Source organism: Crotalus tigris, unplaced genomic scaffold (genome assembly GCF_016545835.1).
Source record: "Crotalus tigris isolate CLP2741 ecotype Arizona unplaced genomic scaffold, ASM1654583v1 scf7180000018282.538533, whole genome shotgun sequence".
Classification (NCBI taxonomy): domain Eukaryota; kingdom Metazoa; phylum Chordata; class Lepidosauria; order Squamata; family Viperidae; genus Crotalus; species Crotalus tigris.
Window position 1 is genome coordinate 200,715 of NW_024096923.1, and position 15,878 is coordinate 216,592.

General features: G+C 37.4%; 1 protein-coding gene across 9 annotated transcripts in view; it reads right to left on the reverse strand.

The window, feature by feature from the left end:
* The window catches only part of STXBP4 (syntaxin binding protein 4), a 115,231-nt gene that overhangs the window by 78,245 nt on the left and 21,108 nt on the right, over positions 1 to 15,878 (reverse strand). For all 9 annotated transcript variants that reach the window (XM_039349514.1, XM_039349511.1, XM_039349517.1 and 6 more), the window contains 4 exons: positions 14,742 to 14,848; positions 13,708 to 13,888; positions 5,670 to 5,748; positions 3,986 to 4,077 (listed from right to left, as the gene is read on the reverse strand). In XM_039349514.1, coding sequence (XP_039205448.1) covers positions 3,986 to 4,077; positions 5,670 to 5,748; positions 13,708 to 13,888; positions 14,742 to 14,848 — 459 coding nt within the window. The remainder of the gene's footprint in view (positions 1 to 3,985; positions 4,078 to 5,669; positions 5,749 to 13,707; positions 13,889 to 14,741; positions 14,849 to 15,878) is intronic.

A 15,878-nucleotide genomic window follows, 5' to 3' on the forward strand; every position in this document is an offset into this window, starting at 1 on the left:
AATGGAGTGACTGAGTGAGTGAATGAATGAATCTGTTTTAAATTCTTGTTATATGTTTCTGACAACTTGCTGCTTGAAAAATGCAAAAAGGAATAATGGCACTGACTAGATTTCATTTGATTCTAGACAAAAAGGAAGCATTGGTTAATTATATTAAAGTACCAGGAATCTGAAGGGTGAGGAAAACAAATGGAACCACTGGAATTCATGATCTTATGAAAAATCTAAATATGACTGTAGTCAAGGGTGTTCTTTAGATGGAGAACTGCCAGGTTGGATTCTACTAACCAAAGAAGAAAAGCAGCTTGATTTTACTTAGAAAACAAACAAACATTCAGCTCAAAGGGAAGATTACCCTGAGTCTTCACCTTATGCTACTAGACCAGTGGTGGCGAACCTATGGCACGGGTGCCAGAGGCGGCACTCAGAGCCCTCTCTGTGGGCATGCATGTTGTCGCCCCAGACCCACCACCACTGTGGCCCCCTCCACACCAGCAGCCCCTCCGGAGGAGACTCACCCTGGGCGCAGCCTGTGCAAAGCAGCGCAGCCAAGGACATGGCAGCCGGGCAGCGGGGACAAGACTCCACTCTCGTGCCCCATCGCGTACAGATAATGCTGCAGGGCACAGAAAGAGAGCGTGGCCACCATGACGCTGCTGGCCACCTGGGCAATCTGTGGCAGGCCATGGAGATGGCAGGAGAGGCAGGGTCGGACAGGGGCAAGGTGGTTTTTGGGCACTCGGTCTCTAAAAGGTTCGTTATCACTGTACTAGACTAAGGGCTACTCTGTCACCATATCTTTTGTACTCCGAGAACATTATACCAAGGAAAGACCAAAGTGGTTCCACACTTCAGCCATACAGGGAACATCTTCAAAGAATTTGCTTTAAGTTTTCCTGTGGGAAAGAATACTTCTAAGAATCTTTTCTCTTGTCGTGCCCAATTCATTTTCAATTTGTGCCATGCTGTTTTAATTCACAGGCCTGAGGGCAAGGACTGTCTTGTTAATTTTTATAATTTTGTCCCAGAGCCTTTTCAGTTAAATGCAAAATGAAATGCTTCAGTTTAATTCAATGTAAAGAGACTAACGTCTAAAAGGAGCCTGTCTCAGCAAGTGGCATTACTAGACTGACCTTCTCTGGGTTTGGAAAATAAGCAGAGTTTGGGTTAATTGGAACCAGAATGGAAGAATTTCAGCAATTATCAGGGCTGTAAACTAGACTGGGAAGTTCTAAAAAATATTCCAGAAGAAATAATGGCAAATTACTTCTATATTGTAACAACAAAAAACATGTATTAATGGTTTTCTTGTTCATGGTCATGTTCCTGGTCATGAGGAACTGAGAATGAACTGAATGAGACTTTACTTATAAAAGAAGCCTGAGATTGGGTAGGAGAATATTTTTTGAAAAAGAGAGAGTATTATTAGATACACAATAACTAACAATTCAATTTAGCAACAAAAATGATGCAAATGAAAAGCTTAACGAGAGTCAGAAAACAAAAAATGTCTAGAACAGGGAAGACAGGATAGTAGAGAGAGATAAGATAGGATAGGATAGGATAGGACAGGACAGGACAGGAAAGCTAGGATTTAGAACAAGTTGAGTATAGCAACTAAAATACCTTTTTCAGGTATATTTGAAGCAAGAATGTAAGAAATAATGATGACATTTTAATACACAACAGGATGAAGGAAGAATGGGTGCCCTTGTTATCTCCGAAGTTAAATGCATGCAGACTCATGACTGTAACATTGGTGTAGGTGACTGAAAATTGAAACTTGAGAAGCTGGTCAAGAAATATCTAACTCCTGTAAAGGAACTGAAAACTTCAGTGTCAAATTATTTTCATTCTAAAGAATTAGCAAACTTGTTAATACGGCCTCAGAACCAATTTCTCAGAAACTCTGGAGAGCTAAGATGCTATAGAAAGGCACATCATGTTCTAACCTTCAGACAGAGGAATCCTTGAAACTACAGGTTGACAAAAGGTGTTAGAGGTGATTCATTTCTGCAGTGAGCATTTTTCCAACTGCGCACTGTATCTGGCTTCAAAGATCTAGCCTTTTTCTTCAGCTACACTAGGATGGGAACTCCCCTGTGCATTACATCTCCCCTTGTCTTTGTTTGTAAGGTCCTGAATCCAATCTTGTTGACATTAATTTATTTGGCAATCTTTGCAAACAGAACATACTGTAGTCCCGAGCTATTCACAACCCTTGGTTAATGTAACCAGAGCTGAAAGTCAAAGACATGTTGTCATAATTAAACAAAAAATTAATTTAAATTGCTGCAAAGTTTGAAAGATAAAATATTGTTTTTGGAAAAGCTATCTGTTTTGTGCACAGGATAGCTATGGCTGATTGAGGTGGACTGAATTGTAGTGCTAAAGATAAAAAGGTTAGATTTATTAGGTATTACAAAACATTTTTTTAATAAACCTGGACTTGACAAAATAGACAACCAGAATGGAACCAGAATGCTGGCACTAAAATTAAACTGTGCCATTTCATGTGAACTCAGAAAAGCATGACTGAAATTGGTGAGCATCTGATTCAAAGAAGAATCATCTTTGTCTAATGAAGATAAAAGATACTGTGGCATATTCAAAAGGAGAAAGAGTAGAAAATTAGTATAAAATGCGAGCTATCCAAATAAGCCACCCAGAGTCAGTCTGGAGTAGGGCAGTAATGAAACAGAATAAAAGTAAACAAACAGGGAAAAACGCACACACAGGGAAAAAGGTTGGAGCCAAAATGAATGAGCTGGTTTTAAAGAAGAAAATAGAATCAAGAGAAACAAAGAAAATCTGTTGGCATGGAAAATCAGTAACATACAGTCATATCTGCATAGAAATAAGAAAAGCATAGAGTTCTCCAAAGAACAGGATGATTTTATCTCAAAAAATCTTACTTTGCAGAACATGCTATAATCTCCTTGGCCAAAATGCTCAGAATGAGCTTGAGATGGCCTATGAAATGAGAGAGGCACTGTGGAAACAGCCACTGCATTGTTGCATTTCAAGTGCTGGACAAGGACTGGGAAAAACCCAGGTTCATGTCCCCATTTTACTGAGTGATTTTGAGTCCACCTTTCAGCAAACTCTACCTTACAGGGTTATTGTTCTGAGGATAAAAATAGACAAAACCTCTATATATACACCATCCTGAGTTCTAAGAGAAAAAGTAATGTGTATGTGTCCTTTATATATAAGGTATAAATGCAACAATTTAAAAAAAATGCAGAATCAGAAAAGTTCCTGGCTTGTTCCCAACAGCTCTTATAATCTTTAACAATTTATTGTTCTATCTTGACTAAAAAGGAGGGCAAGTTTGATGCCAAGTGAATTTTACCCGGCTGCCCTGCCAAAGACAAATGGAAACATGTTGGTTAATGAGCAAAACATGAATGCATAGAATGCACTTGGCTCTTGGGATCCTAACTGTTAAAGTTTACTCTATAAAATATGTGCTCTACCAGCATAGCTAAAACTTTATTTGTTGCACTAGTTCCTTATTCTGAAAAGGCAACTTACACTTTCTGAAATGGCTTGCATCTTAAAATATAACAGCTGCTGAAGCAAGAATACCTGAAGAAAACATGCAAGGTCACTAGAAGGCACCTGTAACTTATTTCCAGCTGTTCGGTGAGTGGGGTTGGCCAGAATGAACAAATCAACATCCTTTATGGCTTGCAAAACAACAAACAATAAAGCATTTCCAAAGCTAGCAAATGAAATCACACCTTTAATTGAAGGATCAAATTCCTAAACAGATTGATACAGTCAGATCATTTAAATCCTGACTGAATAATTGCACCTCATATCAACATAGATGCAGCATCACAAATTTAAGCTTGATGAATTAATTATTGACCCAAGTGGAATAGAAATTTTGTTTTGAACTAACATTAAAATGAATTCTGAAAACTTATCTGAAAGCTATCACATTACATAAGAACAAACATTAAAATGATATATTTACCATCTCTAGTTTATCTGCTTTGAGGCGAACTGAGGGATTGAGGGAAATCTTCCTTTGCGGTCCATAATCAATTCTCCAGGAGGGGCTAACAGCTATGAGACAACAGGTTGCATATTAATTGGAATTCTAATTGGATTTTATTTTTTTTGCTGAAGGATATGTTCTAAACTCCTGCTGTTCAAACAACCCAGCTAATCACTTGAATGCCAAATGTTGATTATTTTTTCCCGTTAAATATTAAGCAAGGTGCTATTAAAATGGAAACTTACAGATGCTGTTAAGCCCCTTTATATTTACCCACCAAGAAATGAAGAGGGATGGGAAACACAATCACACATACCTGGGGCTTAATTGACAAAGACACAGTAGAATAAAAAGGTATTCTTTAAACAGTAAAGGTCATATTATGATAGAAACACATGGCTTGTACCTGTGATACATTTTTTTAACAAGACACAGGAGACAGATCGGTTGTGAATATACTTATGAAAATCAGCCTTATGGCAATTATTTTGTTGTGGAAAAAAACTCTCTTGGCAAATCACTCCCCCCCCCCCAATCACAATAACCTCATGATGCAAGGCTTCTCAAACTTCTCAAATACTATATGTTGGATTATAATTTCCACCCAGCATCAGCACTGACATGACATAAGGAGGGCCTCTAATATGTATTAAATTATTCTTCCCAATACAGATCTGGAGTAACACAGGGCCTGGGAAACTTGCAACCTTAAGTAATTTGCACCCTTGTTCTTTCCTTCACTAAACAAGAGCCAGAGATCTGCTTCAAGCTTTCCAAAGATTGAGATATGATCCAAGGAGACTCAGTGTTCCTCTTTTGAATTAGCTGTATCACAAACTGTCCTTAAACTTTTCCTTGTTTTAAAATAGGCGGAGAGGAGGGAGTTATTGTTCAAAAAGCAGTTCTCAGAAATAACGTGGGTATTTATATATACTGCCATTTCAACTTCTAAAATGGATAATTTTTTACTGAGACATTGGTGAAGATAGATAGATAGATAGATAGATAGATAGATAGATAGATAGATAGATAGATAGACAGATAGATATATAAGTTCTGTATTGGTTGGAAACACACGAAAGGCCTTCAATCTGCCTTATATTTACATTTAATATTTTTTTTCATCATGGAACTTAAACCAGTATAAATGGTTTCTTAGAAGGATTCTCATTCATACTCTGAACCCAAAGGCTTACTTGCTTCGCCTAAATCAGGGGTCTTCAAACTTGGCCCTTTTATGACTTGTGGACTTCAACTCACAGAATTCCTCAGCCAGCATGCCTGGCTGAGGAATTCTGGGAGTTGAAGTCCACAAGTCATAAAAGGGCCAAGTTTGAAGACCCCTGGCCTAAATCTTTGCAGCTTCCTTGATGTAACTAAATTTGTGTTGTATCCTGAAATTTACAACCAGAATCTCTCAGTTTAAGTGTCACACAACAACTATACAAGCAAATGTTACAAACAAGGGCAATCAACCTTTATTCAGATGTCATACTGAAAAAAAAGATGCCTCAACAATTCGTTCCAGTTTTTTCACTTACATTGTCAAAGAAAAGGCCCACATACTGTTTTTTTTTAAAGAAAAGGAAACAAATTACATATTATTCATGTGAAAAGTAGTAACAACAAAGAGAGGGTGAACAAACGAGTAAGCATTTACCCCCAGCTGATACATCAATGGAACTGTTGTCTGTAAAAAAAGCAGAAAATTGTTCTTCTTTCTTGAATCCAGTTTTCATCTGTGAAAGAAAAACATAAAAAATAAGAAGTACTATTTACCAAAGTAGGTTGTGTCCCAGACTAAATACTGATGTCAAGTTTTTATTATCCAAATTATTAGTCTATTATGGAGAAAAATGTGTTTACATTTTGCCGAACACCCAACAAGTTTATTTATTAAGGTATGCCAAATAATACTTTTAGCATAGTAAATCTTAATCCATAAAGATTAGCAGAACCTTTTGGTAGTATTGATTTTCCCCTCCCAAGTAGGATTAGAAGAAAAGGGTATTTCTGCAAATGCTTTTTATCTAAAGTTATGATGTGGCCCCAAAGGAGCAGAGTTAAGTGTAGAGCAAACTACAAACAACTATATCAGAAGCCTGCGCCAATCAGCGATAATCAAGTCAATCAAATCAAGAACCACAAAAAAAGAGAGATGTGTTCCATTAGACATAGGAGCAAGCGTAAGTACCGTACCTCAGGATTTATAACATGGTAGTTTTCACTGAGGGACGCTAGTTAAAGAACACATCGACCTGTCAGATTCTATGTTGAAAAACATTTTCAATCAATTTACTGTATGATACTGACTGTTCTATTGCTTTTTGAATCTGAGCTAGTTTGTATAATTTTTATCTTGGTTGTTTCACCCAGAGAATGCGCAAGCGATATGTTTGAGTACCAGTGATCCAAAACAGCACTGAGTATACTTCATTGCCCCCCCCCCCGGTAAATATATTGATATAGAACTCAACATTAAATAAGCTACAACTTGCCAGATGAACTCATTTCAAAGTAAACTTGTAGCACCCAGAATTTCATTGTTTCATGAAATTTCTTAACAAGCTAGAAATTGTTATTTTTTTTTAAAAAAAAATATTTTATTGGTTTTTTTAATTTTAATAAAAAGTACTTAAGACACACCGTGGTGTTTGGGTAAACAAACATTCCAAAGTAAAAAACATAGATAAATCGCTCAACTTAATACTTTCACTGTCATCTCTCTATTTTCCACAGATAACATAATAAATTTAATATATTCCATTTCTAGCTTAAATTTCTATTATTACTCAACCTGTTTTAAAACTTTATCAATTTACAATTACCATAATCAAATATTGTTTTACATCAACAAATTATTACTTCAAATATACCAGATATGTTAAAGTTCTTAATCTCTCTCATTCCTCTTTTTGTCACCAATCTCATTCATTTCTTCTTCCAATAATAACTAACTTAAGAAAAAAAAGTTAAACCTTAATTCCTTTCAATTCATTATACTAACTTCAAATTCCATCCAATTAATTATCATACCTTATCAGATCATATTGTTATACACAAAAATCACCTAATCAATTTAAACACTTCAAAATTCCATTCTCATAACTGAACATTTTTTTAATTCCAGAACATACATACATACATATATACATATATATGTATATGATTATATATTTTTTATCCTTAATACAATCCATAAAGACAAGGTTCTTTTTTGTTTTTGTTTTTTCCAATTTTAACTTTCATATTTCTGTACCAAGCAAATTTCCATAAAGCAAAAAAAAATCATCTAACTAATTTAAACACTCATGTATATAATTGAATTTTTCTTACTTCTCACTCTAAATCATTATCCTTAAAACAATCCATAAAACAGCATTGCCTTTTAATCCATTAAACAGTTTTAACTTTCTTTTTCAGTCTAATTCTGGGTTTTTTTTCTATGCCACTTAGGCTTCCATAAAAGTGCTTCCCTTTCAACCAATAAATCCATTCTTGTTGCTTGTAGTAATCTTTGAGAAAATATAAATCCCTTCCTCTGCAGTAAATGTCTTTTTTCCCTTTCAACCAATAAATCCATCCTTGTTGCTTGTAGAAATCTTTGAAGACATATAAATCCCTTCCTCTGCAGTAAACGTCTTTTTCTCTTCTCCTTGCAGTGTCGTTGCTTTGTAGTTTGAGATCTTAGTCTTTGCTTCTTCTGATTCTCTAAGTTGCTGAAGAGAGGGTTGTCGGATGAAATAAGTTCCTCTTCTATCTATGTAGATTCCTCTTCTGGTACATTTTGATTTATACCATAGTCAGTTGTAATCTGAACATCAGTTTGAACAAATGTAGTAGAGTCTTTGGATCTTGATTCTAAAGTACAGTGTTTAAGTGTAGCACATATTTCTGCAGTGGCCTCATAAATCTTTTCCAATATAAGTGCACAGTTCAATTGTGGCTGAGGTTTCTCCATTTTAATACAAATGCTTAAAAGAAAATCTCTTTTTCTTTTTTGTGGAGGCTATATTAAATGCAAACAATATCCACCCCCACAGCTTCCACAGCTGCACAGCTTATCTTTCCCTCAAAAGTATTTTGAAATTCAGTAGGAAAATAAGCAGAAGATGCAGTATTAGACTTTGGCCACTAGATGCCCTCAGTGAGTTAAAAAAAGTCTTTTCCAAAAATCAATTCCTTTTTTCTATCTTTTGAAGTAATATATATATATATATATATATATATATATATATATATATATATATATATATATATATATATATATATGTAGGTCTTTGGTTGTTCGGGTTTTCTCCCACGTAAAATTGGAAGTGTCTTGGCGACGTTTCGACGAAGTCCCATTCGTCATCTTCAGGCTGGTGCTTTCAGCTCGAAGCTTCCAATTTTACGCGGGAGAAATCCCGAACAACCAAAGACCTACATATATATATATATATATATATATATATATATATATATATATATATATATATATATATATAAATAATACAGTTCTTAAAAAGAGAGGAGAGGAGAGAGAAAATCTTTTCCGTCTTTTTTCCTTTTTCATAGCCAAATAAAATATATATCAAATTAAAATATAGTCTTTTTCAGTATTTATAAAACGCCTTTCTTCCCCAAAAAAGCAAAAGCCGCCTGTCCAAGCCAGGGAAATAATTCCAAAAGCTCTTACAGGTACCCAAACAAAAAAAGTAAAAAAGAGAGAGTTACAAGAAACAATTCTCACCTGGATTCACCACGGGGGCACTCAAAACTTAGATGTTGTCTGACTTTCGGTCTGAAGCAGCAGGGCGATCGGCCATTTTACTGACCGATCTTCTTCTCCGTCAGCCCTCGGACAGCTGGAGGAGCTTCCGCTCCTCTACAGCTGGACAGCAGCCTCCTCGATGGAAGTCGCACCCTCCAGGGCGACTTTGGACCCGTATAAGGGTCCACCGACAGAGGGAAAGCTAGCCGACGAGGAGAGAAGTCTCTCCGTGCGACTAGTGACGCCGTGAACCGGAACCGGAAGTCTACAAGCTAGAAATTATTAATGCCATTAAAAATAAATACTGTGTTCTACATTATTTATACAAATTTTTATTTAATCAACAAAGATGATTTGGGGACCTATAAAGAAAGGTTGTTGGAATTGGCTATGTCTAGTTTAGTGAAGAGAAGGATGAGGGGTGACATAATAGCAGTGTTCCAATATCTCAGGGGCTGCCACAAAGAAGAGGGAGTCAAGCTATTCTCCAAAGCACCTGAAGGCAGGACAAGAAGCAATGGATGGAAATTGATCAAGGAGAGAAGCAACCTAGAACTAAGGAGAAACTTCCTGACAGTGAGAACAATTAACCAGTGGAACAACCTGCCTCCAAAAGCTGTGAATGCTCCAACACTGGAAGTTTTTAAGAAGAGATTGGGCAGACACCGCCGGGTGTCAAACTGCCGGCCTGTGAGAAAGCCGTGTCCACCCCATTGCCAGCAATGGCAAAATAGTCCTGATATGTCACACATCATGTGATGTTGTGAGTTTACATGTCTAGTATAGGGTTTCTTGCCTGAGCGGGGGGTTGGACTAGATGACCTCCAAGGCCCCTTCCAATTTTTATTTTTATGTATTATTATTATTATTATTATTATCGATCATCGCACAGTCAGCCAGATGTTCAGACTGGATTTGGCATTTTGTCTACCTATCGAGTCCTTACCCAGGACCTGGGATAGGCAGATGTGTATGTTTGATGGTATTACAGATATCGTCGCAGGATGGAAGCAGTTCCTAATAAGGCTGCCTTTTGCAATTGACTAATAGCGAATTTGTCAATGCCAATGGTGTTCAAGTGGTGCTCCAGTTGTTTTGGGATTGCACCCAAGGCGCCTATTACTATTGGTACTACCCTTGCTTGCTTTTGCCACAATCTTTCTATTTCTATGTGTAGGTCTTTGTATTTTGTTATCTTCTCCAGTTCTTTCTCTTCTATTCTGCTATCTCCAGGCACTGCCACGTCCACTATCCAGACTTTTTTGTCTTTCTTATCGACAATTGTTAAGTCTGGGGTGTTATGTTGCAGGTGCTTGTCTTTTTGAATTCTGAAGTCCCAGAGCAGTTTAATTTTATCATTTTCTATTACTTTCTCTATTTTATGATCCCACCAGTTTTTGCTTACAGGCAAATGATATTTTTTGCAGATCTTCCAATGCACCATTGTTGCTACTTTGTCATGCCGCTGCTTGTAACCAGTCTGTGCGATCTTCTTGCAACAGCTTACCAAGTGGTCCACTGTTTCTCCAGCTTCTTTGCATAGGCGGCACTTACTGTCTGTTGCTGTCTTCTCAATTTTGACTTTGTATGCCTTTGTCCTTAAGGCTTGGTCTTGTGCAGCCAGAATTAATCCCTCGGTCTCTTTCTTCAATTTTCCTGCTCTTAGCCATTGCCAGGTTTTATTATTATCTGCTTTCACAGCTATTTTTTTAATGTATTTGCCATGTAGTGCTTTGTCTTCCCATGCCTCTATTCTGTTCTTCCTTTGGTCTTTCTTGTAGGCCAGTTTGGTCTCTCCAGTAGTTAGTAAGCCTTCCTGATATACTAATTTCAGTGCATCTTCATCATTGTTCTTCAGATATTCTTCCAAAGCCATTTTTTCTTCTTCAACCATCTGATGTACTTGTAGCATTCCACGCCCACCTATTTGCCTTGGTAGATAAAGTCGATCAATGTCACTGCGTGGATGAAGGGCGTGATTCATTGTCATTATTTTTCTGGTCTGCCTATCCATTGCTTTTAGTTCTGCTTGAGTCCAGCCCACTATTCCAGCTGTGTATCTAATGACTGGGATTGCCCAGGTGTTGATTGCCTTTATGGTATTTCCTCCATTGAGTTTGGATTTTAAGATCTTCTTCACTCTCTTGATGTATTCACCTCTAATCTTTTTCTTGACTTCAGTGTGCTTTATGTTGTCAGCTTGAAGGATACCCAAGTATTTGTAGTATTCTTCCTCATCCAGACTCTTAATGTTTTTTTCGTGGGGCATCTTGATTCCTTCAGTTTTCACTATTTTTCCTTGTTTGATAGTAAGTGTGGCACATTTGTCCAAGCCAAACTCCATTACAATATCTTGGCTATATATACGGACAGTGTTGAGCAGCGATTCTATTTCAGATGATGTTTTTCCATACAGCTTCAGATCATATTATTATTATTATTATTATTATTATTATTATTATTATTGTACAATCATATGCGTAGATTCCAACAATTCAATTGGGCTCAATTCCTGGATTTTGGATTCTAATTGGAATTCTAGTCTAATTTAGGGCAAGGCCCTTCTCAGTCAGTACCAAAAAGAAATACAAAACTCAAAATCAGCCACTCAGTGGAACAAAACATTATTCTCTAGGTCTGGGCAAAATCATGAACCAAAATGGCTATGCCCAGTTGTAGGAACCATTTCTGAAGTAGTCACATGAATCATATGGTTGATGCAACTATTTTATAATTTGAAAAAGGGTTGTTTTGTGTAAGAACCTGGTCTTGCAAAGACTCTTTTTTGAAAGTTTTGCATAACCACATTATTCTGGCTATTGACATTTCTCTGAGGAATGCAGCATGCTTTGAGTTGAGTTTTTATCTCAAAGAGAAGCATGATTTTTCTGCGCTACTTTTTTTCCAGGAGGCCTTGATGCAGTCATATTCTATTCATAGATATGTTTCTCCATAAAGAAAGTATGCTGATAATGGAGCAACCAGCTCAGGTCTCCTAGGACATATACTCCCCCTTAGACTATTTAAAAATATTTCTTCTGCAAACATCTAGAGGAGAAGGGCCATCTAATTTAAAAGCAGATATAGACAATCAATTATTCTGAATACCAATTATCCTCTCAGACTAAGGCTGCTTCCTCTAGCTCAGGGGTGTCAAACTGCCGGCCCACGGGCCGGACGCGTTATCCGGAAGCTGCGCCCACCCCCTTGCCGGCAATGGCAAACCATCCTGATATGTTGCACGACATCACGTGACGTTGCGAGTTTGACATGTCTGCTCTAGCTTAAGAATAAATGAAAATGATTTTTCCTCAAAGTGATGTTTTTCAGAGATTTATTTTTTTTCATAAAGCAAATTAAAGTGGATAAACATGAACCCACTTTGTGCAGAAAAATTCAGGCTGCTGCTTTGTTCATCCAAAGCAGTCTTCTCCAGTTGGTGCCCTGTGATATGCCCATGTAATATGCAAGAAATATGATAAAAAAAATCATGCCTGCTGGGAGCTGAAAGGCAACATATACAGAGGGCATAAGGTTGGAGAGAGCCAAGCCAACTAGAACAAGTTATTTCTGTGAGTTGTGCCATGTACAAGCCAGGAGTTCAAAGAAAGTATTTGTGGTAATACTAATTAGCAGACAATCAGATGCTTTAAGGTAAAGATATATAATTTACCCAGCTCATTAGGCATTTGATAGTCATAGTCACCTCAGCAATAGCACTGGCCACGTATAGGATTTCTTTACATTGAAAGCTTTATGCATAAGGAAAAAAAGAGCACTACAGAAGTAGCGATCGGATGAAACTAAACATGACCCCCAGTCCAGGCAACAATAAGCATGAAGAGCTTGCTCTTAACTACTTTAATTTCTCTTTGATTACTTAATTTCTGTTTTTCTTGTTTCTTCTTTGCAGAAGGTATACATGATTATTTTAGCAAGCATAATTTTAAATTGCAAATTGCCTTAAAAGTGCTGGAAAGCAGATAGAAAATCAATAAACAGTGGATGTTTGCAAATAAACCACTTCTTATATAAGAGTTATGCCTCATTCATAAAATTTTAAAGGAAGTCCAAACTTGGTTACCCTTTTTTTCCCCCAATTAACTATTAGCGATAAAATGGTCATTGGGAATCGAATGGCATACATTTAAAAATAATTGGAAAAAAAAATGGCTTCTATCTAGAACAGCGGTCCCCAACCTTTCTGGCTTTGTGGATTGGTAGCAGCGGGGGGAGGGGATGGTTTCGGGCACTCACCTAATGCTTGCGCGGCCCAGTTCCCAAATGGTGGGTGGAGGGGATAGTTTTGCATGTGTGTCACATGCGCAAATGCAGATTCGTGTGCTCACATGCTCGCCCGGGAAACCCAAAAAGAATTGTCTTTAAAGTCTTGCCAAGGAATTGTCTTATGCAGGGGTAGGTGACCTTGTCTCTTTTATGACTTGTGGACTTCAACTCCCAGAATTCCTGAGTCAGCATGGCTGGTCTTATGCAAACACATGCTCATTATTACTATATATTTGGAAATATTTGGGTATGCACTGGCAGAAGACAATAATCCCTTCTAAATTCATAAAAATAGTCAATACATAAACAACACTGCAAGAAATATGATTTTAGGTATTATTTTTTTATTACAGTAGGTTGTGGTATTTTGCAAAATTAAACTGTAAAGTTCTCTTTGAAACGAAGTCAGCTCCTGGTGACTCCATGGGTATAGCTGAGCAGATTGCTTGGCACTGCCATCCTCCAAGATTTTTTAAAATTATTGTTCCTTGATTAGTTTATAGCCTTGTTTACTAATGAATTCTCATTAAAGTACTGAGTCTCCGTGCTCAGGTTTTTGAGATCAGCCAGGATCTATTAAGTGCTGCTTCGGTAAAATTATTCACTTAAAACAGAGCAACTTTTTAAGGAAAGCAAAAATCTGACAAATTAAACTTGCCATGTTAAGGACAGACTTCTCGGCAGCAACATTCTCATTAGAAGACGATGTTGGACTGGGTAGATCATTCTGTAGTCCACACCTCTCTGAACTTAGTAGACTGGAGAATGCATGCATATTTTCCACTTCATCAGGACTAGAATCATGTCGAATGAAAGTTATCTCCCAAGAGGTATTTGATCTAAATGAACGAAAAAGGTGGTAAACTGGTATCATGCACATTACATATCCAAGTAATAAAGATTTGTTGTTGCTTTCTAGCCATTCAGAAAGCAAATTCAGGAAGATTAAAATGTATTACATTGTTTTTTACTGGCTTTTGATATGAGAGGCGAGTATGGGTAGTCCTTGACTTACAACAGTTCATTTAGTGACCATTCGAAGTTACAACAGCAATGCAAAAAACAACATGACCATTTTTCACACTTATGACCGTTACAGCATCCCCATGGTCCCGTGATCAAAATTTAGATGCTTGGGCAACTGAGTCACATTTATAACCGTGGCTGTGTCCCAAGGTCCCGGGATCCCCTTTTGCGACCTTCTGACAAGCAAAGTCAATGAGGAAGCCAGATTCACTTAACAACCGGGTTACTAACTTAACAGCTGCAATGATTCATTTAATGACTGTGGCCAGAAGAGTTGTAAAATGGGGCAAAACTCACTTAACAAATTTCTCACAGTTAACGTAAATTCTGGGCTCTGTTATAGTCGTAATTTGAGGACTACCTGTAGTTTAGTTGTGAAGACCTTAATTTTTTTAAACGTTCTGTGACTTGGGCACAGTGTTTAGAAAAACTAGAACAACTCATGTGGTAGGATCAAAGTAAGTTCTGCACAATTCAATGAAGACCCCAACGAAACCCACTCATATACTTTAATTTCCTATGGTTACAAAACTATCACACACACACAAACACACACATTTTCAAAAGCACTGTCCAAAACTCTTTTTTGACATTTTTAAATGCTAAATACATAAATATAATTTGAAAATGAAGGTTCAGATGCTTGGTTTTATAACAAATGGTTACCTTGGCTGTGTTCGGTTGATTAGATTTCTTGCCTCTTCGTAGTTGATTCCAATCAATGATTCCCCATCAACAGATACAAGCTGGTCACCAGGTCTCAATCGACCATCCTAACAAGAATAATGAGAGGATTTCACGCTGGTTTTTACCATCAGTTCACACAGCTTAATGAAAACCTCTGTAAATCTATTAACTGCGAAGGGAAACTAAGTTGCCAGTCAGGCTGAAGAAAAGTGAAGGGGCAGGGGAGGGCTGCTAAATACAACTGATGCTGCCTTAACAGCCAGTTTTTAATATTTTTCTCTGTTCCATCTCACATTCCCAAAGCATTCTCTTTTAACTCATTGCCCTGGGTAGGTCTTCCCAATAAACAATGGCAAGGAGAACTCAACAGCAAGCCATGTAAAAAAGAGAGTGAGCCAGTGTGGTTAGAAGTTAAAGTGGTGGCCTGGAAACCAGGAGACTGAGTTCTAATTCTACCTTAGGCATGAAAGCTAAAGATTACTTTCATCCCCACCCCATCCCACAGGCTTGTTGTTGCAGGGAAAATAGGAGATAGGAAAGCGTATTGTGTATATTTACCACTTTAAGTTACTTATAAAGCAGGGATTCCCCAATCTTTTTGGTTCCATGGAATGGTGGGAGTGGCTTTGGGGGTGGGGTAGGTTTTGCACACAGACCCTAAATCCAGTGCATATGCAAATGAAGCTTTGTGCGCTCACCCACTGCTTTGGTGACCCAGTTCCCAATGGGGGCCGCAGCCCAAGGGTCAGGGACTCCTATTATTAAAGTAATACTATAAAGATGGGGTAAAATTCTAATAAATAATATAACATGCTCTCTGGAAGTAAAGTAGCAAATATGTTTTTGAAAAGCAATTCATATAATGAAACTACTATTGTGTTTCATCTCTGAGCAAATGGGACTTGTCCAAATAAGCCCGTTGCCCCCTCCGAAGACTTAGCTGTGTTACAATATATAAACTAACATATGTAGGAAAACAGAACGATAGCAAAATTATATTTTCCCCTAAAGGATGTAACGGAGCCTCCCTTCTACTGATCTGAATGCATTAATTCTGCAGTATGCTTGATTACTCCTAAAAGAGAACAAACATAAACTCCTTACTTTACTCCCCCC